Consider the following 27,920-nt stretch of genomic DNA (forward strand, 5'->3'; position numbering starts at 1 on the left):
ACAAAAGGAACAAAAACCTTTATTGAACATTTTTATTGAGGTCCCAAAAACCATAATCAACAATATTATGGAAACAATATTAAGAAAACAATAAAAAACAACAGCTCAAATATCCACAGCCCTCAGGTTTGAGCGGACAGTACGAGGGTGTGGATTCAAGCTAAGATGAGATATCGTGTGCAATCAGGAATGTAGACGTGGTGTGCGGCGTCTGCTGCAGGCTACTGCTGGACCTGGCAACGTGAACAGACAAAACCAGTTATTAACAAACAGGGCAAAGATGTGACAACTCCAAGGAAAAACTGCAGCATGAGGCTTTACTCAATATTCAGTCTTTTGATGAATAAAATACAATGTCAACATTTTTACTATTTTATTTCTGTACATGCTACGGTCTATAATTTATGTATTGGTAGACGTGACATTGAGCTCAGTTTAGACGTCACATAACCTTCTTAATCAGTTGTTAAAAGGGGGAAAAAAGACTATATCCTGTGGTTTCTCTGTCAATAAAATGCATGACCTCATGTTTTACTTCGAAAACACACCCTAATTCAGAGCATGTCAAGTTAGTTTTTTTTTTACTTTAATATATTTTTATATATACACACACACACACACACACACACACACACACACACACCTTAAAGATGACATCTATCTGTACCCATCTCCATCCAACTCAACACAAATCTAATCAGGGCTCGCAAAATTTCTAAATCCCTGGTAGCCCGATTTTGGTAGCCCGAAAATTCATTTAACTTATTAATTTAAAATGTTTTTTAAATATAGAAAATCAGATAGGAGTCTAATTGTCGATCAAAAATATTTTCAATACACAAATATCAACAGCAAGTATCTGCAGAATTTAAAAACAATTTATGACCCATTTTAAGAGCTGCACAAGAAAAATTAACACTGTATGACGGGGTTGGACAACCTCTATGGTGACATGCAGTATTAAGCCATAAAATTACATGATTTACAGTTCAGATACAGGTTTCACATATAACTAAAATCTTATACAACAGCATTTCAGCCTTTTTTATGAAAAGGGATAAATCAAGCATATAAATGATTATATTAAATTAAAACATAAATATTAGATTTTTAGAAGGCACATTAACTGCCTTCTCATTTACAACTCTGTGTTTGCTGCTTAAAAACAATGGTCGATATTTGCATTTATCTGACCATAAACAGCAAGAAAGGCTTATTGGAAATGCAAACTCATCCTCTGCAAAAGCAGCGCCTCCCGCGCTCATAAATGCTGCTTTATCAGGCGTTATAGGTAAGATGAAATGAAAATGCCGAGGACAGTCGCTTCACTTCAGATACAATCATAAAGACATCCGTGTTGTGTTTTGATTTGAAACGTGCAGCGCTCATATTTATTCAATGACATCATTGCCTTATGAAGTTTAATCCAGCCGTGTCGCCATTCTTGTCTTTCTGTCCCTAACTGTAAAACCTCTTGAAATTATAATTAAGACATTTCTAATACCATTTAACGTTTTTAAAACTTTTTAATGGCCTTAAGTTTGATACATCTAAATTGAAGAGTTTTTAAGGACGTGCGGGAGCCCTGTATTTTAAGGTAGTCCATCTGGCAGGGCAGTGATACATTTTGGTAGCCCGACTGGAAAACGCAATAGCCCCGGGACGTCGGGCTAGTGATTTTGCGAGCCCTGCTAATGCATAATTCAGCAAACAGGCACAATTTTAGACTAGAAAAATTGTGCCTGTTTGCTGTAAGGCACAATTAATAGACTTTGAAAATCTGATATGGTCCAAGCATAATTCCCAGCAGTACGGGTAGGTGATTGTGTACCTGCTGAGACTGTGTGTCTGGTCCTCTGCTGGCCAAACGGCTGAGAATGTTTCTTTCAGACATCTGCAGCCTCACGGCGACAGGAGGTATCCTGGCGATGGTGGCCGGGAGACGAGTGACATCTGCTTTCATGTCACTGAGCAACTCTTCTAGCTGTTTCAGTACTGTCAGAAACACATACGAGAAAGCAGTGAGCGTCAGCTTCTATAGCGAGTCAGAAGTTCAAAATTAAAACGAGGTCAGATGATGCACCTTTATGTAGGACGGCGTTGGCAGGTTTGTTTCCGGACATGGATTCCTTGCTCAGGTGCTGGTGGGACTCGGCCAGACACTCCACTTCACTGAAGCGTGTGTTGAGAGCCATGGAGGGGTGAGAAGGGTCTTCAGTCATGTTCAGATACGCAGCTCTGCGCAGCTGTTCTTCAATCACCAGAGCCTGCTCAAGCAGCTACAGGAGACGCATAAAAACGGTCTTACTAACTCCAATATCTTCACTTGCGTACAAGAAAAATTCAATTCCTTTCATAATACCTTGAATCTCCTGGCCAGAAACTTGTTCTTGATCTCCAGGAAGTTTCCTCTGTTGATCTCTCCCTTGAAGGGTTCGTTAAGAATGGTGTATCTGATGTCATTCTGAATATCTTGCCAACGAGCGTAACCGTGTCTGAGACAGTGAGTTGAGGAAGATCTCGTGCTCTGCTTGTCATTGAACGCATCTGAAAGACACTCTCACATCTGTACATGCACGCTGAAAGCTGGCTTTTTTAAGGATACTGTATGATGCCAGCGAGTAGCCAGTAGTCATGGCGACGATGCCAGATCTCATTGGTCTTCTTGGTGACTGTAGCGGCTCGTTCCTCATTCTGCCAAAGCGAGTGTAATTCTGTGACCAAAAAAAAAACACTTATGGCATGTTGGCAAGTAATTATGTTATGACTGACATAATTCTGCCTTTTTAGCATTTAATAATTATTTTTAATAGTAAAATACAAATTTATTTTGTTCAGTGATTCATAAATGAAGAGTTAAAATAAATAATTGAGATAAAAGTTACAATAAATACATAAAATCAAATAAATAATCCATTAATAAGTAATATATTAATTAATGGCTAATACCTAATCTAAATAGTTAAAATAGATAAAAATTAAATAAAGTTAAAGTAGTTCAAATAATACAATTAAAATAAGTTAAAATTGTTGAAAAATAGTTTAAAATAAATAAACATTAAATTAAAACAGTTAAAATAAATTGATATCACTTTTTATAATGCAGCTCAAAGTGCTTTTCACAGTAGAAATATATCTAGGAAAAACATAAGGTAAAAGCATATTTATTTTAAAAACAGAGAGAAAATGAACGGGGGAAAGAAAACAATGACTTACGATATATTAACCAAAAGCTAACTTAAAAAGCTAATCAAGGTCCTAAGTTTTTGGGTCATAATGTATAAAACATCTCTAGCTGATCACGTCTGTTTTAAATCTAGTACATAACCTGAGGAGAATTTCTAAAATAGACCGTCTGAACAGGAGATCTTACCGGTAAATCCTCCATCTGCGATGTTGAACATGAACCGTGTTTTGGCTTTCTTCCTCTCTTCAGTTGCTGCTCCAGCTGCGCTGTCTTTGGCACTCTCTCCGTTCTGCAGTTTCCCCGCTTCCTCCGTCTTACCAGATTCCTTCTCGTCCTTCTGAGCTAGAGCCAATTGAATGACAAAGTTAGTAAAGTGTATAGGTGAGATCCACAAACTACATTATCATTCCAAATCCAGTCAGGTGGTACAGACCTTTCTTCTCATCTGTAACAGGGGTAGTGTCCATCTTTTCAGGTTCATCGTCCTTCTTTTCTCCTGAAAAAAAAGCATATGAACAAATGAACTACTGTATATTCAGATGAAGTAAATTTTTGATCTCACTCAACCCATATCATCAAGGTCAAATGGGTTGGAAATGGCATTTTTGTTCACCTTTGGCGTCTGAAGTTTCCTTCTCAGCCTCAGATCCTTTGGGCTTGCTGTCGTTGGTCTCATCAGCGTCTCCAGACTTCCCTTTCTCTTCCTCTTTCTCATCTTGCTTCCCATCAGCTGCGTCTCCCTCTGAAGAGGATTCAGGTGTCTTGTCCTTCTCCTCTTTGTCTTTCCTTTTGTCTTCCGAAGTAGAAGAAGCTTCGTCATCTTCATCAGGAATGGCAATGACCTTTTGAGAAGAAGAAATAGAATTAGCTTATTAACAATCAAAATCATGGTGCTTACATATCAGGTACATAACAGGCTTTCTTTGTCATGGAAATCTCTAATTCAACTTCTGTTTACTCCGTCGAGGTCAGACGCGAGTAAAAACATGAACACTCAGGAGAGGCTGAAATCGAAGTTGTAACTCCAGTTGAAACAGACAAGTTTTTAAATATTTAATACTGCTCGTTTTAAAGCAATCTATTGCATAAATAAAAATTATAGATAGATATAAATATCTGCAAGCACCTTCATCGCTATGATCACATGCTTTCTTAACTGCTGTTGTCTCACCACTGTCATATTTGTTGTGTGTTTATTTCATTGGCGAGAAGAAAGCGTGCAGCACATTTATATTCATCTAAACATCACTCTCAGCTGTATAAGCGGAGCCAGGTTGTTTGCTAACAGTAATCGCTGCTTTTTATTTTAATCCCAAAATGAAGAACAAAAAAAGAACTTCACCAAGAGTGTATCAGGCTTTAAGCAGAGACCCAGACAGTTTGTTTGTACTCACTTCATTGTCTTTACTCTCACTTGCGTCCTTCTCACCGTCTCCATTTTTCACCTTTTCTTTATCACCATCTTTTCCACCATCTTCTGCTTTGGAAACACCATCTGTAGAACAAATGGGCAAAGGTTTAATAATCTAAGGGTGTATTCACACCTGTCTTGTTTGGTTCGATTGAATCAAACTTAAGTTCGCTTCCCACTTTGGTGCAGATCTTTTGGGCAGGTGTGAATACAGCAATCGCACTTGGGTGCGGACCAAACAACCGTACCGAGACCCAGCTGAAGAGGTGGCCTCTGTCTAGTTCCAAACGAACTCTGGTACGGTTGAACCAATGAATGAATGACCTTAACACGTGTGGTTTTGTTCACAATTTCTGGTTCACTTGCTAAAAGAGCAGTGTGAAAGCGAACCGCACCAAACAAACAAACCAAAAAAATCAACATTGTATTTGGTCCGGACCAAAGCAAGTAAGCTAGCAGACTTTCCTGGTGTGAATACATCCTTATATTAACGGCAATCAACTTACAATCTGAGAGGTTGTGGCATATATTGTACCTGGAGCTGGTGTGTTGGGCTGAGTGTCCGCTGGAGTGCCAGTAGAGGGCGTTTTGCTGGGGGAATCAGGCTGACTGCTGACAGTGGACGCCATTTTATTCTCGTTCAGCTCCATCATCCAGGGCATTGACCACTGACCGTTCACATGCTCGAACTCTTGTACCTGAAAAGTAGTAGTTATTCACAAAAACACCAAAAATTAGACATCTACACAAAATGGATTTTGCTATTCATGTATCTTGCAAATTGCATATGATCGGTTTGTAAACTCCTTTGCTTTTGTACTGCATGTTAACTACAATACATCACTCATTTACCTTCTTTCTGATCAATGACATCACACCAATACGAGTAAGGACGTGTTGCCGTGACAGTCCCTCCCGGGGAACGCCATCGGCAAAGCTTTCAGCACCATCTGCACCAGGCTCACACAAGTGCCGCATAAAGAGTGAGACGTAAGCCCTGAGAAAGTAGACATGGACAATACCATTAGAACCAGTTCATAGATCCAAGACACCCCGAGTATGAATATTTAGCTAGGATGTTATGTATTTATTTTTCTAGGAGCCCTTTGCTTATAAACAAATATCTCCAAAAAAACTAAAAATTGAATTATTAATTAAAGGAGTGAATGTGATTAACCTGACTGCAACCTAAAAATACATATTATATTCTAGGGGTGCAACGGATTGTGGATGATCCATACGGACCAGACCCCACGGTTCGGCTCGCATGTGATTCGTGGGTTAACTGTTAAGGTTAACCATCATAGAGTGAAAGTTTATCATTTGCACGTGTTTTGTCTTGCCAATTTACCCATTCAAACTATTTTAAACCATTCAAGCAAGAGCAAGTTTAAAGAGACAGCAGTCTATAAATACCTGCAGTGAAGAGCACTATAGTGTTATTTTACTATTAATTATTACATTTCCGCACCTGAATACTAGTGTTACTGACTTTATTAGTAACTTTATGTTGTATTCATCTACACTTGTAATTTGTGTAATTGTTCTTGTTTTATTACTGGCTTTATTAGTTCAGCTAGTTGTTTTTGATATAGTATAGAAGTACTTAAAGTAAGCTTTCAGTAATTAGGCCTAAAAAAAAAAAAAAGTTTTGTTTGTTTGTCTTTTGCCGATCTGAAAAATGATCCGATCCGTGACTCAAAATCCGTAATATGATCAGAACCGTGAGTTTTGTGATCGTTGCACCACTATTATATTCCACTAAATGGAAATCTATATTCATATACACTACTGTTTTTAAGATTTTGTTAATGTTTTTGAAAAGTCTTATGCTTTATGCCATTACTCCAGACTTCAGTTTGATAATTTAATGCATCTTTGCTGAAGAGTGTTAATTTATTTATTTTATTCTTTCCAAATTTTTAATCTGGTCACAACCTTAAAATATTTACAAAACACCCTCAAAAATAAAGTTAGGCCAAGAACTGATGACATCTTGCACAGTTTATAACTAAAAGAAAATCACATTCATAGTTTTTTTTTCCCCATTTATATAATATTTGTAACCTAGTTGTAAACTTAAACACTAAATGAGCCCAAACTTACTTGAACTCCTTCTCTGATTTGCCACGCAAGTCTCTGACCAGCCACTGGGTTGTGAAGGCATCCTGAGGCGGCATCCCATAACGCATCACTGCATTCAGGAAGGCCTTCCTCTGACGAGAATTGAAACCCAACACCTGCCAAATCCAAAGTGGTTTAGCATGTTAAACTCAAAACACAGGAGTTCAAGAAAACAAATCCCAGGTATCCTTCACTCACCTCAATGTTGCCGCTCACTCTGGCCAGCAGGGGGGGCAGGGGTTTGTCTTTGTCGTTTCGGAGGCCTTTCCTGTTGGGTCGCCGTGAATTGGCTGCAAGTAAAGCGTGGAACAATTGGGCTCAGAAAAGGGGTTTAAATGTTTAAAAATATATATATATATATATAAAAAAAAAAAACTATTTGATAATTGTCATGTGGGTCTCACCTTCTGTTCGTTCGTCAAAGTCCTCGTCTCCTTCCTCTGAAGCAACAGAGTAATCTGATTGGCCATCAGACTGATCATCCTGCCAGTCTGTAACAAAACAAGAAATATGATGATTAACATTTAAACTTAAAAGCACTTTCAATGGCTGTTTACATCAACCCGGACAAAACGCTTCAAGTGTGGTTTATAGTCTAATAGTGTTAGCACATCTCTCACCTCTGTCCTCCTGAGAGCCATCGTTGTAGTTGACCTGTTTGCGGATTCGCTTGCCCTTGCCCAGATTACGAGCCAAATCCTCCTGCTGCTGCTCGTAATGGTGTCGGAGCAGTTTCTCCCAGTAATCTGGATCCACACTTTCCTCCTGCTTGATGATCTCCCTCTGAACTTCCTCTTCCTGAGGGAGGTGACAGGAAACAGTGAAAAAGAGCAAGAGATGGTAAATATTACATTAAACCGTCAAACTTTTATTTTGGAAGAAAACAGCAGGAGACCTTAAAGTTTCTCTTGTGTTGTCAAGTGCTTCCCATTACACGTTTCTGAAGACGGTTGGAACATATCGCATTCCCAAAAAGCACGTTATAAGCAACACTAAGCCATATCACGATTTTGCTTTAATTGCTGATTAATCGTGCAATACTCGTGCCAGCCGTTATCCCGCATGTCCAGCAGCCCCAGTGCTCTTTACTGACACTCACCGCTTCTTCCTCATCCTTGACCACATACTGAGCCACTTTGAAGGAGCTGAGATACTCGTTCATGCTCTGGATCTCGGTGTCATCGGTGGCGTCCTGGTTACGATCCAGCAGCCGGTCGATAGCTTTGTCATCGTAGTGAATCACGCTGCTGTCCTCTTCTTTATTCTCTCCTTAACAGACAAACACGACCAGTTTCAACCTCCCTTCTTTAGGTGAGAAACTGTATTGGTATAAAGTAAAGTAGTTTGTAACTCCAGCCACACCTTCTCCATCGTCTTTGAAGAGCTCTTCTGTACCAAATTTGAGAATGTCATCAAGCTCCTGTTTGGACATCGAACCGGTCTTTGAGCCCAATCCAGGACGCACAACCAAGTGAGTCAACATCATCTTCTTCTTGGCCACCTTGAGATTAAATATAGACCAATCAGTTTAGATTCAAAAGACAGTGTTGGCAAAAAAAGAAAAAAAAAAAAAGTGTCAGAAAAAATGTGTACCTGAGTAATTCTCTCCTCTACAGAGGCTTTGGTTACAAAGCGGTAGATCATAACTTTCTTGTTTTGACCAATCCTGTGAGCTCTGCTAAAGGCCTACAAGAGAAAACACCAACCACCAGTGTGCATAAATTTGCCAAGTCAGATATTATTATATGATTTTTTGCTGATGCCTGATCTCACCTGAATGTCATTGTGAGGGTTCCAGTCAGAGTCGTAGATGACGACGGTGTCTGCGGTTGCCAGATTGATTCCCAGACCACCGGCTCTGGTCGACAGCAGGAAAGCAAACTGGGGAGCACCAGGGGCTAAAGCAGGAAAAATCCCATTCATTACGACACTTAGAAATGGAGTTTATACAAAGCAAGAGAGAACGAATGTAAAAGCCACATCAGTTACATAGCAAACATCTGGTCTCACCATTAAAGCGGTCAATGGCTTCCTGTCTCATGCTTCCTGTGACGCCTCCATCAATGCGCTCATATTTGTACCCCTCGTGCTCCAGGAAGTCTTCCAGCAGGTCCAACATTTTGGTCATCTAGAGAAGAGGGACAAAACATTTCAAACTCCTGCTGTCCATTATAGCCATTTTTTTGTCATTAAAAACAAAATAAATATAGTAAAAACAATAATGTGAAATATTAATAAAATTTATAATAACTGTTTTCTACTAAATATATTTCAAAATGCAATTTATTCCTGAGATGCAAAGCTGAATTTTCAGCATTATTACTCCAGTCTTCAGTGTCACATGATCCTTCAGAAATCATTCTAATGTGCTGATATGGTGCTAAATTTTTTTTTTTATTAATCACGGTTTAAAAAAATGTTCTGCTGCTTCATTCATTTTTGGGAGGCAAAAAAGTTTTTGCCTCAGAGATAAGCTAAGAGGTAAATGAATCCCAAGCAAGCAAATAAATAAATAAATGCTCGTTTACCTGAGAGAAGATGAGCACTCTGTGTCCGCCGTCCTTGAGTTTCCGCAGCATCGTCTGCAGTAGCAGCAGTTTGCCAGAAGATTTAGTCAAGGCGCTGCCTTCGTACATCCCATTGGGCATCTTGGCAGCTTCCTGTTTCACACAGCCAATCAGACGACATCTCAATCTTTTCGATTTCATCAATATGCAATTTACTCAAACATCACATAATATGACAAGTTATTGGTCTGATATTAAAGGCACAGAAAAAGAGGACCGTACCATAGCAGCAACGGGGAAGAGATAGGGATGATTGCAGCACTTCTTGAGGTCCATAACGACGTTCAGCAGAGAAACCTGGTTTCCTCCACTCCGAGTGTTCAGAGCCTCAAAATTGCGGGTCAGGATGAATTTGTAATATTTCCTGGATTAACAGATGAAAGATTTAGAAACTTCGGCTCCTGTAACCTACTTCTCAGTCCATTCGTCATCACATACTCACTTCTGCATGGGGCTGAGCTCGACTCGGACGATGAGCTCTGTTTTGGAAGGCATGTGCTTGAACACGTCAGCTTTGAGTCTCCTGAGCATGTGTGGTCCCAGCATGTCGTGAAGCTTTTTGATCTGGTCCTCCTTGGCAATGTCAGCAAACTCCTCCAAGAAACCCTCAAGATTACTGCAGAATGAGAGCAAGATTGTCATTTATGTCTGCAGATACCCAGGGGGCCACCAGATGGTGCTAAAGGAATAAATTTTTTATAAAACAATATGCAGATTTTCTTTTAAGTATTCATTTATGCTTCCTTACAACTTACAAATATTCAGAAATAGTTGAAAAGTGCATGCTTCTGTGAATGGATTTTTCTAATGCCACGGTTGTTTTTCCTCACTGGTTGTATGATAATTTATGTAAAGCAGCTGTGTAACATTTGTGAAGCTCTATACAAACAAATTTGTATCGAAAACTATTACATTATTTGCAAAAACTATTTAAAAAAAATAGAATTTTTAAAATAATAAAAAAAATATATATATATATATATATATATATATATATATATATATATATATTCCAGATAATTTGTTGTTTAAAACAAGTGCACTGTGAGATTCATTTAACTCATTATTTCAGTAATTTTATATAGGTCTTACAAAAAAATACATATGAAAATTACAATAAATTATTTTAAAGTTAAAATTATACGTGTTATAATGAATTGTTATAAAATGATTGTTATTTATATATTTATTAGTATTTATTTTCATTGTAATACCGTTACATGATATTTCAAGACTGCATGATCTTTAGATTTGAAATGAATCAGAAGCGCACCTGAATCTCTCTGGTGTGAGGAAGTTGAGCAGATGGAAAAGCTCTTCTAAATTGTTCTGTAGTGGAGTTCCAGTCAACAACAACTTATGCTGCAGTGGGTAGTTGTTCAGCACCCTGAAAAACTGCACAAAACACCACAGCAAAGCATTACAACCTCAAACCACCACTAAAATCTACCAATCAGTCATTTTAACTACATCAGTACTGCATAATCTATGCTGGTCTCACCTTTGACTGATTATTCTTCAGTCTATGGGCCTCGTCAACTACCAAACAAGCCCAGTCGATGGAGCCCAGAACAGCCGTGTCAATAGTGATCAACTCATAGGAGGTCAACAGCACATGGAACTTCACGGAGGCTTCTTTCTGCACGACCATGAAGAAACAATCACTCATATATATATATATATATACACATGTATATAGAGAGAGAGAGAGACTCAAGAGTAGTTTTCCAACTCACTAACCTTCATCTTGGAGGGTTTCTTGCCACCGCGGATGGCGTTGTTCTCAAAGGAGAACTCGTTTTCTCTGATGACAGCCCTGCTGTCTTTGTCTCCGACGTATGTGACGACGTATATATCCGGGGCCCACATTTCAAACTCTCGCTCCCAGTTAATGATGGTGGACAGGGGGGCACTCACCAGGAATGGACCCTTCGAATGACCCTGGAGAACGAAGACACCAACATTTTAAAACAAAAAAACATAACATTCAATGGTTTGGCAACATTCAATTTTAACATGACATTTCTACACTTAATACGTAATATACATAACATACTATTTCAGCAGTTTTCAAACTTTTTTCAGAGCGACCCTATTTTTTTCTTTTTAAATTGACGCGACCGACAACACTACTATATTTTTACAGTAATAATTTGAGAAAATAAATGAAGCCTTTGAAAGCATTAGAGACTTTTTTCTTTATCTTGTTGATCTAAGTTTTGAGCAGCAGTATAGTTTTCCTTGGATTACAAGGATTAACAATTTGTTCAATTCATCACATCATAAGCCAATAATGTCTTTCTAGATTCCCATACCAAATAAAAGCACACACCTCTTTATACAGTGAATAGAGGAAAACAGCAGTCTGCACGGTCTTTCCCAGACCCATCTCGTCTGCAAGGATGGTGTCGGTTCCCTGAGCCCAGGAGAAGCGGAGCCAGTTGAGCCCCTCCAGCTGGTACGGATGCAGCGTCCCGCCTGTAGCGTCCAGATACTCTGGCTGACGGTCAAACTTAATAGTGGGCTACAGGAGGATAAGAAATGGGTTTTAGCCATCGATGAGCAAGTGGGGCAGCTGGGTCAAAAAAGGTGCTGTGTTAAGTAGTCTGTAGGACCAAAACAATAAAGCTCACTTACATCCACCACAGGGTTCTCTGGAGGTCGGTCCAGTTTACGCATCTTTCCTTTGAGCTTCAGCTTCTTTCCTGGTTTACCTTCATCACCCATCATCAACTCCCTTTAAAAGGAAAAAAAAAGCTGAATCTGATGAGCAGTATGCGTGTTTTCTTGCATTTTCAGGTCTATACACCTGAAGATTTCACATTTTGTCAAGTTTAGGCTACTGATTAATTAAAAAATAAAAGTTTCCATCTTCTTTTGTATAACTTTCACTGCCTTTAAAAGTTCTCTTGCATACCAAACAGTAACAAACCATGTAATTTAATTTTTTTGCATTTGAAAGCTGAAATAAAAAAAAACTAGTATTAGACAAAAACACTTTCTAATTTCCATCAAGTTTAACCTGAAGCATTAAAAACTACTAATTGGAAATATTTTTAAATCTTAAAAAAAACTCTAATTGAACTGAAACTAAAAATAAAATAAAGCAAATAGTAATACTTTAATTACATATTAAATACAAAAAATATTAAGGAAACTGTAATAAGCTAAAAAAATAAATAAGTAAATCAAAAATTATAATATTATTATAAATATATATTTAAAAAGTTACTTCAAAACTCTGATATAAACTTTAATAGCATAAAATTAAACAAAAATAAAAGTATTAAACCAAAATAGTAGTATTAGGGATGTTCATTTCAGTTATTTTTCCTAACCGATAGTTAACCGATTATTAACTGTTAACTGACAAGATTATTTTAAATTAGAACTGAATTAAATTAGAGAGAATAAGTGTCTGTGACCCGTTAAAAATACTAACATTTGTTTTCCGGGGATTCATTTTCCATGCGCAAAAAGCAGCAAACAGAAAATGAGGATTCACATGGTCATCATAGCTATCACATCACGCACCTGCAGCACTCCTGCAAGCGGAGAAAAACTTAAAGCTAGTCGCTAATAAATAAATATATAAGATAACGAATAAATAGGCCTATACGAGAAATATATTTTCACTTAAATAATAATTTAAGAAAACGAAAGAAAAACTGTGTAACAAGTAGCCTATGTAGAGTTCGGTTCATTTTTGTGCTGCGCGAAAGGAAACCAGACGGCAGAAAGTGGCATCCTATATTTTAGGCTTATTTTACAAAAGCGCAAAGATTTGTTTTTATTGTGAATGTACACAAATAAAAGCAAACCTTTTACAATTCCGATTATCTTCATGACTGAAAGGAGTAGTTGCTTCCACTGTTAGAAAAAAAAAAAAAAAAAAAAAATCAAGTGATCGGTCCAGCCCCACATGCGCACACAGTTAAGCATTCTACCTTGACAATGCAGCCTGTTCATCATCATCATAAAAAACAATCAGTCAAACATATGAGAAAAAACCCCACACTGTTCAGTTTAAATACGTAGTCAAATCTGTGCCGTTAAGCGTCATCACTGTACCGCCGTGAAGTTATGCAAAACATTTTGTTTTACGTGGATGTTGGAACGCAAGTGACGTAGGCCTACATAAAAAGGTAAATAATATTTTGGCATTCAAATACATCGCAAATACAGAAACTATTGATTTTGTGTCAAACGAGAGACCCAACATTGGTTTCAGTTTTCGGTTTTGTTTTGGTTTGTCGTTTATATAGCTATAGCTTCTTACATTTTTAATTCTTGTTCTTTTCTAAATAGCCTACTGTTAATTGAAAGGATTTGTTGTGGAGTGAGGGGACTAAATAGCCTATGTTTACAGTATTTATTACAATGTTTGTAATTTGTGTCGGCCTATTTCTGAATGAAATAATAAAATGTGACTTATAGGCGACTTATGTTTTTTTTCTCTCTCTCTCTTTCTCTAAAAAACTTTTTTTTGTTGAGTAGCTAATTTTAACCATGCAGCAGACGTTTTAAAATATTTTGATAAATTACTGAAAAAAAAAATAAGTGACTGATTGTATTAATCGGTCAAAATTATTATCGGTCGGTTAACGGTTAAACGCTTAAAATGAACATCCCTAAGTAATATTAAAGAAAAATCCTAAACATGAAAACTGAAAATATACTTTTAAAAGTCCAATGCAAAATATTCATATAAATTATAATAGTACATCAATAATAAAACTAAAACAAAAATAAATTAAACCTAAATAGCAATATTAAAAAACAAAAAACTAATTAAGTTACAAAAGCACATAAAATTACTAGAATTAAAAGGAAAACTATATATATATAATAAAAAAAAAAAAATCCACATTAAAACTATAATAGTATATAAATAATACTAAAATAACATTGCCAGGAATTACATAAAACATTTAAATGAAAAGCATTTATTAAAGAGTTCCATGATGTGACTTCACACTATTTTGGAAGTTAAATGCTCTGCAAATGCTATTTAGAGTCTTTAACAATAGTGTCCATGCTCATGTATACCTGTGGTTCCAGTATTGCAGTTTGTAGGCGTCAAACTCTGGTATATCCATATCCTCTGCCTCCCAGGTGGCCTGATCATAAGTTAAATCCCTCCACTTGATGAGGTAGTGACAGTTATTCTTCTTATCCATACTGAAAAGAATAAAACACAAGAGGTACGACATGAGCAAAGCCATGAAACTGATCCAAAGCGATTCAAAGCTCTTGAAGCTCATCTCACCTATGGTTCAAGATACGGTGAATTATCATCCACTCCATCTTGATGCCGAAGCGGTAGTACTTCTCCTCCATCTTAGCATAGGTGGGATCTTTTTTCTTCCTCTTGTCGCTCTTCTCCTCCTCTCCATCGCCGCCGAAGTCTATGGGTGGCGGTTCATCCATGTCATTCTTGCGCTGGTAGTTTCTGAACATCACCTGACAGTGCATCTCCAGCTAGAGAGAGCGAGAGAAGGTGCAGGCCAAGATTAGGACCAAGCAAACTAAGTGAGTGTGAATTCAGATTGAATCTGGAATCAAAATGGTATTTTAAGACCAAAATAAGAACCAGAGCAGGTACCTGCAGCTCAGAAACCCAGGAGCAGTGCCAGTAGGACATATTCTGCCATTTAACGAAGAACTCCCTCTCAGGGCGACCAGCCAAAGGTGTGGGATTAGGAGCACCAGCCGGGAGGCCACTGGGCCGCGGCACAGGGGTCGGAGGAGGAGGTTCATTCCAGCGCCAGGTCAGAATTTTCTGTACCTTACCTTTCATAGTAGGACACTGGAGGGAAAAAGGAGGTACAAATTATTTCACGATAGACAAAGGGAAGTTTTAATGTGGAAAGACTCAAACCTGTATTTCTTGTATATATTATTATTAAAAATAAAAAGCAACGGTTGATTAAATATAGCTAATTAAGTCTAAATATATTAAAAAAGTGGATTGAAAATAATAATACCCATACTTTACTAATACTCGTATTTCTTAAGCATATTTATTTAAATGATCAAAGCTAGGCTACTTGTACATTTGAATCCCAATTATTTATGAACAACATTTATATTAATTCTAAATTATATTATCCATGTCTAAATAATCCAAGTATTTTTTTGCATATTAGAGTCCCAATTTTTGCTACTTCTATTTGAATATTATTTATTATGCATGTATATTATATTAGATTTGCATTACAGTATCTTTGCGAAGGAGGCTATTTGTACATCCCAAATACATTTTTTTTTTTACTTGTATAGTAACTATATTTACTAGTAGAGTATAGTATATTATTTAAAATACATAAGTATTAATTATATTTATATATTGATGTTATTTACCTTTACGTTATATTATAATTTAAATGTAGGCTATTTGTACATTATTTGAGCCCCAATTACATTTACGCTTAAATACTATATTATGTGTGTATTATATAAAATATACAAATATTATATTTATGAAACTTGTATATTAACCGCATGTACTGAATAAAACTATTTTGTAAATAAAACTCAGATTTATAATTATATTTTGTTTTGGTAGTACATTTATATTAATTTACAGTTATCTAAAAATATTATAGTACTATGCGTGTATGTTATATAAAATATATTAATGGTATTACACTTATATTTCAAAAGCAGGCAATTTGTATGCCATTTGAGTCTCCGACATGCGTTTTGCTGTAGTAACATTGATTAATTAAATAAATCAATTAATAGATCAGTCGATTATTAAATTTCTGGAGTCACATGTGACCCTTGACCTTTATACATGACCCTGGATCACAAAACCAGTCTTAAGTCGCTGGGGTATATTTGTAGCAATAGCCAACAATACACTGTATGGGTCAAAATTATAGATTTTTCTTTTATGCCAAAAATCATTAAGATATTAAGTAAAGATCATGTTCCATGAAGATATTTTGTAAATTTCCTACAGTAAATAAATTTATTTTTGATTAGTAATATGCATTGCTAAGAGCTTCATTTGGACAACTTTAAAGGAGATTTTCTCAATATTTAGATTTTTTTTTGCACCCTCAGATTCCAGATTTTCAAATAGTTGTATCTCAGCCAAATATTGTCCGATCCAACAAACAATATATCAGTGGAAGGCTTATTTATTCAACTTTTAGATGATAAAATTGACCCTTATGTCTGGTTTTGTGGTCCAGGGTCACATATTTACAATTTGTAACCCGGTTGACTCACAGTGCAGCGAGGGCAGATCCATTCTCCGTTGGGAATCTCAGGCAGCGGTGGGTTAAGGCAGTGGATGTGGTACGACGAGGGGCAGGAGTCACAGCACAGCAGCTCTCCGCCGTCCTTACACACCCTGCAGAATTCCATGTGATGGTCGTCCTCCTCCGCATCTCCTCCCACCTCGTTATCCTCCTCGCCGTCTGACACATCCTCTCGAGCCTCCCACTGGATGCCCATCTTCTCCTGAAAGAGGAAGAGATGATGCTGAGCACAGTGGCACATCAGGGATTGACAAAGCTCTTTGGACAAATCTAAACATTTTATGGAAGCAGCTGCCGCAGTGTTAGTTTGAACTCATGTGGAGATTCAGAGTTAGTTCACTCACACAGTGTGGGCAGCTCCAGGTGCCCTCCGGTGCTTTCTCCATATCAGGGTCCAAGCAGACCATGTGATAAGCTCGTGGACAGGTGTCACAGAGAATGATCTCTCCTCCCTGCTGACAGACCTCACAGTAATCCTGATGATCCGTCTCATATCCATCACCATCATCATCACCTAGCAGAGAAAGAGAGAGGCTACATCAACGATCCTGTGATTTCTGTGATGTTTCTTTGGACAGAAATGAGGAATCCAGCCATAAAAATTTAAGTATAACACAATGTCATACAACTTCAAGTAATTGTAAGAGAAATAAATATTACTATTGTACAGTTCCTTCTTAAGGTAATAGTAAAATTAAAACTTTTTTTTTTTTTGAGGAATAACACCTTTTTTCTTCCATGTTTTAGTTTTAACAGTAAACATCTGGTATTCAGCATTGTTTGGCAAAAAATAAAAAAAATTTTACATTTTCATTTATGTAAGAAAAAAATCATTTAATTGTTAATGTTTTAAGCCTTTATTTGATTCCTTCTGTTTATCACAATAAATTTATATTAAATCAGAAATAAAGAAAAAGTAATACAGGCACAACACCATTTCAGAAAAAAAAAAATAATAAAAAAAAACAAAACAATTTCTTGTAAGAATTTTTTTTTTTAATAAATAATTAAACTGATAAAATTGCATGAATTCAGTAGATCAGATATATATATTTTTTTGATTAGTAAAAAGTAAAAGAATTAAAACTAGAAAAATTCAGACGCAAAAAAAAAAGTCCAGAAAATTTAAATGGGGGAGGGGAATGTAATTTGGGGGGGTAATAATTTGGGAGAAAATAAAACTGATTTCATAGGACTCTATGACAGTAATGTTGACTCAAATGCATTTTTATTTTTAAGGGAGGATCTCCAATTTCACAAACATTTCACTCTAGGCTTTCCAAATTTTCCCGACGGTTTTAGTATACACAAGATGTTTTCCAAATCAGTTCTCTTATGAATGCAACAAAAACCAGAAAATCTTTGGACTCTTCAGTTGCTCTCTGAAGAGGTTATGATGCAGACAAGGCCTTTCCTTGGCCTGATTAAGCCTATGAGTTATTCACAAGCACAGAGAGAGAGAACACAAGATCCTCACCTTTTCTCGTCTTCTTTTTGGCCTTCTTTTTAGTGCTGCTGCGACTACTGCGGCTATTTGATCCATTCGAAACGGACACACTGTTCATACTGCCGTCATCAAAGTCACTGTCCACGTCAACATCGTCCTCTTCACTCTGAGAAAGAGAATTGGAAATAACAAGGAGCTTAAAGCAGAGAGAAATACACCGCGAGCCTGAAAAATGACCAGAAAATTACTTGGATGTCATTAGTGAGACGCTATGTTTAAAATTAGAGCAAGCAAAGAAAAAAACAACATCGTTCTTGGAAAAAGGTTAAAAGATAAGTGCAAAGGCAAGCTGGAAAAAAGTAGGTTCTTACAGAAGAGCGCTTCCTCTTGCTGTTGAAGCCTCCGAGTTTGATCTTCAGAGGAGCAACCTTTTTGGTCTTCACCTTCTTCTCTTGAGGTTTGGGAGCGGGTTTGGACTTCTTGCGTGCATTGGGACCTGAAATGCACAGGAATTATCATAATTTTGCCATGCAGCACGCAAACAATTAGTGGCTAAGAACTCCTACATCACAAACCCTGTTAGCACGTAAAATCACCTATAAAGTATCTTGTTTATTGGATTTCTGAAGGATCATGTGACACTGAAGACTGGCGTAATGTTGCTGAAAATTTTAAAAATTACAGGGGAAAAAAAAAAAAATAGAATACAGCCATTTAAATTTTAATAATATTCCAAATTATTACTGTATTTTGGATCAAATAAATGCAGCATTGGTGAAAAATATAATACATCAAGTGAGTGTATAAGATTTTGATTTTGTATTGTACCACCTCTATGTGTTTAGTGCATTTATCTAATAGAGTACCTAATTTTTATCTTATCTTTTTAGTAGCCTAGGATACATTATTTGACCAATTTTTTAATGATTAGGGTTTATATTCATGTGCGTTCTGTTAAAAGTTGGAAAATGTTCAATAAATATATTTGAGAAAAAAAAAAACCTTACCGCTCCCAAAGTTTTGATCAATTCACGCGTCTTAAATTTGCATTCACGTACTTTTCTTAAAGTACATTCTTAATTTCATACATTTTTATCGGAGGTTCAGGTTTTCTGCACCAAAACCAATAAGCAGTCCATGTTTGCTTCCCTTTTTTGCACGTGAAATGAGCAACTGCGGTTTGCTGTTGGATCGAATAAGTGCCCCATTTTTAAATAATAGCTTCACGGAAACCATTATAATGTGACAAGATCACAATTTAGAAATCTGGGGTGAAATGAGCTTCACAGCACAATGAAGTAAATGCAAAAGGAAACCATTATTCTGCAACACAGCGAAAAACAACTGCTGAATGTCAATAATAATAATACTGTTCAGATGAAAACGCACAAATCAAACAAACAAAGCTGGGGAAAACAACTGCTACAGCAGGCAGTCGCTCATTCACATAGTGAAAAAAATCAGGAAAAGACAAACTAAAAGAACTGAAACAAGTCTGCACCCACCCTTGCCCTCTTTTGTCTTGGCCTTGCGTATGGGAGCTGCTGGTGTGGACTCGGCACTGATTTGGGCTCTGGTTGCAGCGGCTGGTGTTTCTGCTGCCGTTTCAACAGTTACAGTGGCACTAGCGCCCGCCAGGGCTGTGGTGGCAGCAGCCGAGCCCCGCAGAGGGTTGTTAGTGCTGAACTCCCTCCACTTCGCTCCCAGAACCATCATCATTTTGGAAACGGCGATTTTGGGGTTCTTGGCAGCAATCAGAGGCCTGTGAGATTGTGGAAGGACATAATGGTTACAATTTAGGCAAAGATCCATTTAAATTGATGATTTTATTGCCAACAACATATTCCAGACCTGCACATATTAACATCATGCAGCGCTCCAAACAAGTCACCTTTATTTATATAGGGCTTTATTCAATACAGATAGTTTCTTCATAGCACACTTCTGCAAACTTCTTAAAATATGAGTCAAAGCAGCTCTAAAAAAAAAAAAAGACAATAGTGTCTTTATTCAGCTCAAGGTTAATGCTGATTCAGTTCTGTAACTGTAAAAGTTCATACATTATGAAACAGTCAGCTTAAAAAGCAGCTCTACATAACACAATGTTGTGATTTTTTAGCTCAAGCTTGGTTCTCATCTGATAGTGTCAGTACAGTCAAATCAGTAATATAGTTCACCCGTTGACTTCCATGGTATTTTTCCCCAAGTCAATGGCTACCGTCAACTGTTTGGTTACCAGCATTCTTCAAAAAAATCTTCTTTTGTTCTCAACAGAAATAAAGAAACTCATACAGGTTTGGTACAAATTGAGGGCGAGTATATAATGACCATTTTTATTTTTCAGTGAACTATCCCTTTAAGTGTCTTTTGAAACTCCAACTAAGCAAGCCAAAGGTGACAGGAGCCCAAACTCCAGTAACAGAAATGGAGAAAACCAACTACAGCAACAATTAAACATGCATCTAACATACTTTTGTCAGACACCAAGTTATCTATGATTATGATGAGCAAATATCGCAAGTAATGAGATACCACATGTCCTCAAATGAAAAAGCAGTTAAAATCAGCATGAAACATTGAAATAATGCTTTCTTCCCCATTGTGATGCATATCCGATTGAATACGAAAAAGAAGGCAGGACTTGATTTTGGTTCATTGGGATCGTTTTTGTTTGCCATTGCTGCGATTTCACGCGAGTGACAGCTTACTGTCCCACCGTTGCACACGACATCAGAAAAGACGTCTAAATTGTTTAAAGATTATGAGGGCACACGGACTTTAATAAAAGTAATGTCCACAGCTAAATCATTTCTAATAAACACTACAACATTCCATAAAAAATAAGTACTGTCAATCTGGTTTTAATGGTGACTTTACTACAAAAACGTTCAATGATTTTTCTCATATTGGTAATGCGCTCATACCTGACGAACTGACTGAAGGCTTTGTAGTTGGTCAGAGTCCTATAGTCTTCCTCAGTGAAGACATGATCGATATCCTCCATACCCCAGGTATCCAAAAGCTGAGAGGAACTTTTTGGCTCCTTGAAATCAGTTCAGAAAAACACATCTTATAGAACTGAGTGATTCGATTTATATTTACTTTGTCATGCAGTTAATTTAGCTTCCATACGAACTCACAGCATCGTCATCATCCTCGTCTTCCTCTTCCTCAGGTTCTCTCCGTTTTGAAGCGGCTGAGTTTCTGTCGGCACCAGAGCTGCTTCTTTTCTTGTCCTTTGTGGTGCAGGCTCTTTTCTTCTTTTTCCTGCCAGGTGTGTAGTCGCTACCCTCGCTTTCTGAACGGTCTCCTTCACCACCGTCCAGATCAGGGCCTTCCACTGGCTCCGGAGAACTGATGCCGATATCCTGGAGAACACACAGGAGGGATGTTTGATCAGCTTAGGATGCCGGTAAAATCACTAGTCCATTGTCCAAAACAAGATCTTAGGATGAAGTTTATATTAATGTATTACACTATTCAAAGATTTGAACTTTTTAAAGATTTTTAAGGTGACAAAAACATTTATAATGTTAAAGTTTTTTTATTTTACATGCATGCTATTCATTTTAAATTTCTATTCAAAGAATCCTGAAAAAAACACAGTATCTACAAAAACATTAAAACAACATTGATGATAATAAGAAGCATCGAATCCACATATTAGAATGATTTCTCAAGGATCATCTGAAGACCGGAATAATTTAGCTTTTCCATCGCAGGAATAAATTACAATTTTAAAATAGAAAGCTATTCTTGTAAATTTTAATAATATTTCAAAATATAAACATCTTTACTGTATTTCTTATCAAATAAATGTAGCCATGGTTGGTGAGCATAAGGCTTTCTTCAGAAAGATTTAAAAATCTCCTAGTGTTAACGCTTTTTGCCAATTCTGAAGCATGACAAGTTCGTTTTTACATATACAAATATCTAATGTAAATAAACATTAACATATAGCCATAAAATCAGCATGCTTAACTGTAAAATCATTTGCTAAATGTTAAAACTAGTTTTAAATGCAATCCTGCAGGAAAATAAAATAAAAGGATCACTTGATCAGTTAGTCAAGAATCAGATTTTGCAGCACAAATGAAAAGTTGAAATTTGGATAGTAGCCTACATGACTGTGTTACAACAAAAGCACTTTGTCTTTTGAACACAACAGCTGTAGATATTATTAATGAAGCAATCAGATCTGGATTCAGTGGCTCAAAAAATGGAATTATGTACCTTTGATATTAACAGTCATTAGGGCATGTTATCCCATTTGCGGCGCCAGCTAAATTGCTCTGTTTCTCATTAAGACACTGTGGGGGAGGTTTCTAATCCATAACATAAGGGCAGTGAATATCGCATTCTCCAAGCATATCACACACAAACAATATCCACACACACTCACAGAAAAGGCCATTACCTCTCTCCGGGAGCGATTCCTCTTGCTGCCTTTGCTCTCTCGGCTACTTTTTTTGGCTTTCTTCTTCTTTTTCACCTTTGGGGCATCGTTTTCTGACAACTCCTCGTCCAGGTCATCCTCGTCTGCGGAACAAACACACAAACTATTTAATAAATGATTTAATTTTAATTATTTTTCCCTTGATAAATTATACTTTCCCAGTCATCCGGATAAGAATTATTCCATAAATATTCATAAAAATAATGTTTACACACATTGCACTGAGAAATACCTATTTGTATAAGTCTGCATATTTATTTGAAGATTTAATCCGTATTCACTACGAAACTTCTACTGATTTTTCAGGTCTGGAAGTTACGATTTTTAAAATTAAAATGCGACTTAAATATAAAATAAGTCATGAGAATGTGAACACTGTAATTAGAAGAAGAGCTGCTCAGAATAATGCAATCAATCATCAACACAGTGCTTTGACATTTACATTTAATCTAATAATATTACAGCAATTGATTAGTCATCTACAAATCTATTTTAGTCATTCGATCTGGGCCGGTTAAAAATCATCCTGTGCACTATACAGTGAGATCTCACTGTGATACAGGAAGTATTAAATGACCAAAGATAAATCACTGAAATAAGTGACTTGAGCATTATAATCAGGTACAATATTTATTTTTGGTAACAGGATTGCAAACATTGCATATGGCACTGATTTTACTATGTCTGTTTGGGCAAGTGACACTGCACTGTTATTATTCTGTCAGTCTTTGACTAAATTTTCCCATGGATGACAGTAGTCTGATAAGATCTTAATGGACTCAGATTTCATTATGAAAAACAATATACTGGCTTTTCTCCAGGTACCACAGAAAAATTAATATAGCAGCCGCTTTGAGTTAACTGACTGCACCATAGATACTAAATTAAGCACACGACCCAGATGAAAAAAAATAATTTCCTTCATAAAGTGGTTAAAATTAATCTTACTAATCATGTAATTTAAGAGAGAAAGTAAGGCACAAATACGAAAATACACCGAGTATTTTGCTCCAGTCAGCCCCCCTTTAACCATTTCCCTAAAAAACTGGCGTCACATCCGATTCCTGCACACGCTGAAGTGCAAAATCAAAATATTAAATTTAAAAACCAACGTTTATAGTTATTTCACACGCAAAATAGCAATTTTTGGGGCTTGGACGCTACAGGCCGACAGCGCGCGCGAACACAGAAAAACCTCACGCGTCAAACTCGCATGAGACTGTTAAGTTACCGGTAGGCCGCTACGCACCGATGCAGGTACAACAACAACATTACACATCTAATGTTACTATAAAACCAGAAGTACTGTTCAATAAGCTCCCAAATGTGCTTACATTTCGTGCCATGTTTGACTAATATAAAGACTGAGTATGACGGTAAAAATAGCAGGTAGGTTGACGGTTAGCCGCGTAAAAAACCGGCAAAACAAAGCGCTGACTAGAAACCATCAAGGGGGTGATAAACTGCAAAGGTATCCAAATATATAAGGTGAATTACTCTTAAAATCGACAATTCCGGTTTACTATGTTTCATAAGAAAGAAAACATCTCGATTCTATCAACCGCGCTTGTTGTTTAGCATTAGTTAGCCGACTAGCCACCGCTTCGTCGAATAAATGAAGTTTCGCACCAATAAAGTCCAACTGAGAACATAAAATACGTCGTGAATAATCCGGTTAAATATTTCGTGTATCTGCATTTCATCCACATACACAGTAAACGACATCAAAACCGACTGATCCAGTGGAGTTGACCCGCGTCAGTAAACGTAAATATTTTACCTGGCATCATGGAGCGATGTTCAGATTCGTCTCTGTCGTCCTCACTGGACATATTGTTGATTCCACCAGCTAGAGAGGATTGTGAACACTTGTGTGCCGATTTTCGCCTCCTCTGGTGCCTTCCTGAAGCCGGGGGTGACAGAAAATAAAAGAACAATACAAACGGAAGTTAATAGTCACGGTAGCATGCTGATCATAGTGGTCACTCGTGACAAGAAAAGAAATGCAAATATATCTAACAATGGTGAACATATATCATTCGGTTTAATGCAACTGAAAAAAAGGCATGCTTAAACTTTTAAAACACGCGGTTGAAACAAGTTATGGAGATTTAATAGGCAAATGGGTCATGATGTGAGTGAAGCATTAGCTAAGCAGGCTAGGGATGCTAACCTGCAAAGTCTCCATAACTTTTAAGATTCCTTTCATTTTACATGCATTAAAAGATGTCATAAATAATATGATTTTATAAAAACATAAGTAGAATAAATCTAATACAATGTTAGAAAGTGTACTCACACAACTTGACCTGTTCCCTTTTTCAAACAAACAGCTAATTCAATCTAAAATATCCCCACTTTGTATAGACTCCTTTTCATCAACACTTTTGTAATATTCCTGTTTATAATGAATATGTAGTGAAAGTGTATCCAGGTTATGTAGGATGCACACAACGTCGCAGTTTCTCCTTCTGCCACTTACACCCTTTGCATAGACACAAAGAGATCAGGGGCCAGACATCCCATAATAATCTCCCTCCCCATATTCACACATACACATACATACAGACATTCATTCACCCTTCCCCCCACCGCATAGTTACCTTGCAACATACAGACCATAATAACCCCCCCCCCCCCCCCCCAACAACAACCAAAGACAGACCCTCTCTTCCCCATTCCACCGTGCCCTTAGCAACAGTTGCCATGGAGACAGCCACTCCTCCCACCCCAGTTAACATCCCATAATAATAAACATAGTCATGACATCCCACAATAACCATAACTCCGAAAAAAGAATGAACGGGAACTGAGCCGGAAGAGAGAGAGAGGGGAAAAAAGTCGATTAGCAACTCCTCGCCAGCCTGCTTCCTTATTACAGTTCTGTATTTACAGTAGACATTTGTGAGCGTATAAAACGCCATATATGATCCAAACTTAAGGTTAGTGCACTTCAGGCCAATGGCATTTTAGCTTGCAACTGTTCTGCCCGCATGCAACCAACTTTGGTTTGGGGTCAAAAATGAGCCCAAATGGCAGATAATGAAGAATGAAGAATTTTTTTAACATCCATGGAACCTTTCCATTAAACAAAAGGTTCTTTATAGTGGAAAAAGGTTCTTTAGATTTTTTAAATGTTCTTTACACCAAGAAAAAAAGGGGTTCTTTTAAGAACTCTTCACTGTAATGTTCTTTAGGCAACCAAAAAATGGTTCTTCTATGGCATCACTGCTAAAACCCAGTGTTGGAACCAGAGTGCAGACCTGTTTTTGGATTTTTAGTTTCAAGGCCACGTTCAAAGACGGTCTGCCTCTCAAGTTAAAATCTCACATTGATAGTGCTGCTATATAAGTGTTTAAAATGGAATTGGCACCATTTGATTGAGGCCTTCAGAAGTTATAGATGGGACATTGAGACCCGTTTGTCCTCCTCATATTGTCACCATAGCTAACCTTTTGCCATTTTCACCCCATTATCATCCACCTAGATTTCTTTGCATGCAGAGAAGTAAAAATGACAAACACTGACGGATCTTGATGCACATCCATCACAATGCAGCACAGATGTATGCACACATGTACATATATAGAAACAAATGTAATTTCTTGGGTGGGGGGATGGGGAATGGTAGGCACCATATAGCATAATTACATATCAAAGAAATATAGAGGTGGTCGTCATGACAACCCACTCAGGAGCACCCCTCCTCCACACTCCAAAGCACCAAATATCCAGTAATAATGTCTCAGCCAAAAGAAAACAGACCATAATTTTCTTCCTGTGCTGGCAGTTGTCATGGCAATATGCAAGAAAGAGGTGTTTCTGTGTGTGTGTGTGTGTGTGTGTGTGTGTGTGTGTGTGCGTCTGTCTTTTGGGGTGGTGGGGGTGTAAGGGAGGGGTTTCAGATTACCATGCATGCTAAAATGAATACCATAATACTCCTTTTACGCTCTCTCTGCTAGTTCCCTGCTCCCCCCACACCCGCACCGAGCCGAACGTGACTCCATAACTGGGTGAAAGAGCCACATATGGACACCATCAGAGATGGCTACTGATAAACTCTTAAGGGACGTTGGATCGGACCAAAAACGAAAGCAATTAGGCTGTGATTTCAATGACTTTGCATGTGCAACTATAGCAGTACATTAAATGCATTTGGAAATAGTAATATTTATAATAGTGCTACGTGAGCATTTGTTTTAAGGGTTCTTACTCAATTCAGAAAAAGAATATTGCAGTCTGTTTCATGAGGTAGAAATGCAAAAATCATTCGCTCACATGTGAATCTTCTACCACAAAGCCAGATAAAAAAAAAACCACCTAAATGTAAAGAGACAAAAATTAACAGTCCCGAATGCGATATTCCCTCTTTCCTCCCCCCTTCAATCCAGCCCCCACCCCTCCCCCATCCCTAATGGCCCAGACATCCCATAATATGCCTGACGACTACCCCCCCCCCCCCCCCCCCTTTAATCTCAGCCTGAACCAATACTAAATCATGCAAAACTGCATAAACTGATTTCTGCACCCTTGCATTAGCAACTTCAGCTTTGCAGTTTCATATTTACGACACTGACTAGACGTTATCCTTCAGTAGGCTGGTTAATTGTTTTTGCACACCGTACAGATATTTACGCACAATGTTCATTGTAAACATGAGGAAAGGGAAGTAATTGGTCAAGGCTTCCAGAATGAACATTATGAGTATGACTCATTTGATATACATTACCATATAATGGCTGTGTCATTTCCATATCCTCATTTCCCACCCCCATCATATTCCAAAGCATTGCAATCGATTAATTTTATCACATGGACCTATTGTACTTCTGTAAGTAAACAATGGATGTTAATTATAATACATTAGCTTCGGGCCCCCCCGCGGCAACACACTATGAAATACAACACACTATAAGTAGTTTAGACGTGTAAAAAAATAATAATTCAGATTAAATAAATAAATATGCATGGGGCACTGCAAGAGATGAGTAATTTTCCCAACCTGCGACCGTTACCAATGGAAACATTTGAAATCAGGTCAATTGCATGCTCTTTATTAATTCATATTGCTTTTAGGAGCACTGGGTTTGCCTTATTTATTTGTAGATCACATGGAAATAGATATAGGCTATATTCTCATATGGAATGAATTCAGATCACAAACTGAACAGTTAAATAGAAGATAAAAAAAATAGTTTTTTCAGTAAGTGCCATGCTATTTTGTACTTGGGATGAGAAACTTGCACGCTGTAAAAATGATATGATCAATGAGTCAAGTCAGCGTGTGTTTTTCTATTAGTTAAACTCTTCAAATTAATTTAACCAATTTCAACTTAATTTTTAAAGTTATACAAGATTTAACTTGATTTTTGTAAGGTCAGTTTTATTATAAGTCAGCAGCTGAACTCAAGTTTTTAAGTTGAAGTAGGTGGAAATTTTTAGACCTTCCACATACAC

General features: G+C 37.3%; 2 protein-coding genes across 3 annotated transcripts in view; one reads left to right on the forward strand and one right to left on the reverse strand.

The window, feature by feature from the left end:
* On the reverse strand, positions 1–25,051 carry LOC306885550 (chromodomain-helicase-DNA-binding protein 4-like). Of its 2 annotated transcripts, XM_079442157.1 has the most exons (41): positions 24,763–25,051; positions 24,244–24,366; positions 22,425–22,546; positions 21,148–21,375; positions 20,932–21,050; positions 19,513–19,769; positions 18,379–18,503; positions 18,038–18,173; positions 16,905–17,074; positions 16,529–16,762; positions 14,895–15,098; positions 14,559–14,770; positions 14,339–14,470; positions 11,927–12,026; positions 11,622–11,813; positions 11,030–11,230; positions 10,791–10,928; positions 10,563–10,684; positions 9,732–9,905; positions 9,512–9,653; positions 9,251–9,382; positions 8,733–8,850; positions 8,496–8,620; positions 8,316–8,408; positions 8,085–8,223; positions 7,822–7,991; positions 7,343–7,520; positions 7,127–7,213; positions 6,921–7,012; positions 6,705–6,838; positions 5,451–5,595; positions 5,134–5,296; positions 4,582–4,682; positions 3,801–4,029; positions 3,621–3,683; positions 3,374–3,529; positions 2,606–2,714; positions 2,363–2,495; positions 2,084–2,279; positions 1,832–1,995; positions 1–233 (listed from the first exon to the last, which is right to left on the reverse strand). In XM_079442157.1, exons 2-41 carry the CDS (start codon positions 24,293–24,295, stop codon positions 222–224), a joined length of 5,799 nt encoding a protein of 1,932 aa, XP_079298283.1. In that variant the 5' UTR covers positions 24,296–24,366; positions 24,763–25,051; the 3' UTR covers positions 1–221. The 2 variants fall into 2 exon arrangements, with proteins under 2 accessions (XP_079298283.1, XP_079298284.1); XM_079442158.1 differs by lacking the exon at positions 24,763–25,051 and having other exon boundaries at positions 24,244–24,456.
* Positions 23,662–27,920, forward strand: part of LOC306885551 (gamma-enolase-like) — a 20,955-nt gene continuing 16,696 nt past the window's right edge. The window contains exon 1 of the mRNA XM_079442159.1: positions 23,662–23,720. The gene's annotated coding sequence lies outside the window, so the exon portion shown is untranslated. The remainder of the gene's footprint in view (positions 23,721–27,920) is intronic.

Source organism: Barbus barbus, assembly GCF_936440315.1.
Source record: "Barbus barbus genome assembly, chromosome: 19".
Classification (NCBI taxonomy): Eukaryota; Metazoa; Chordata; class Actinopteri; order Cypriniformes; family Cyprinidae; genus Barbus; species Barbus barbus.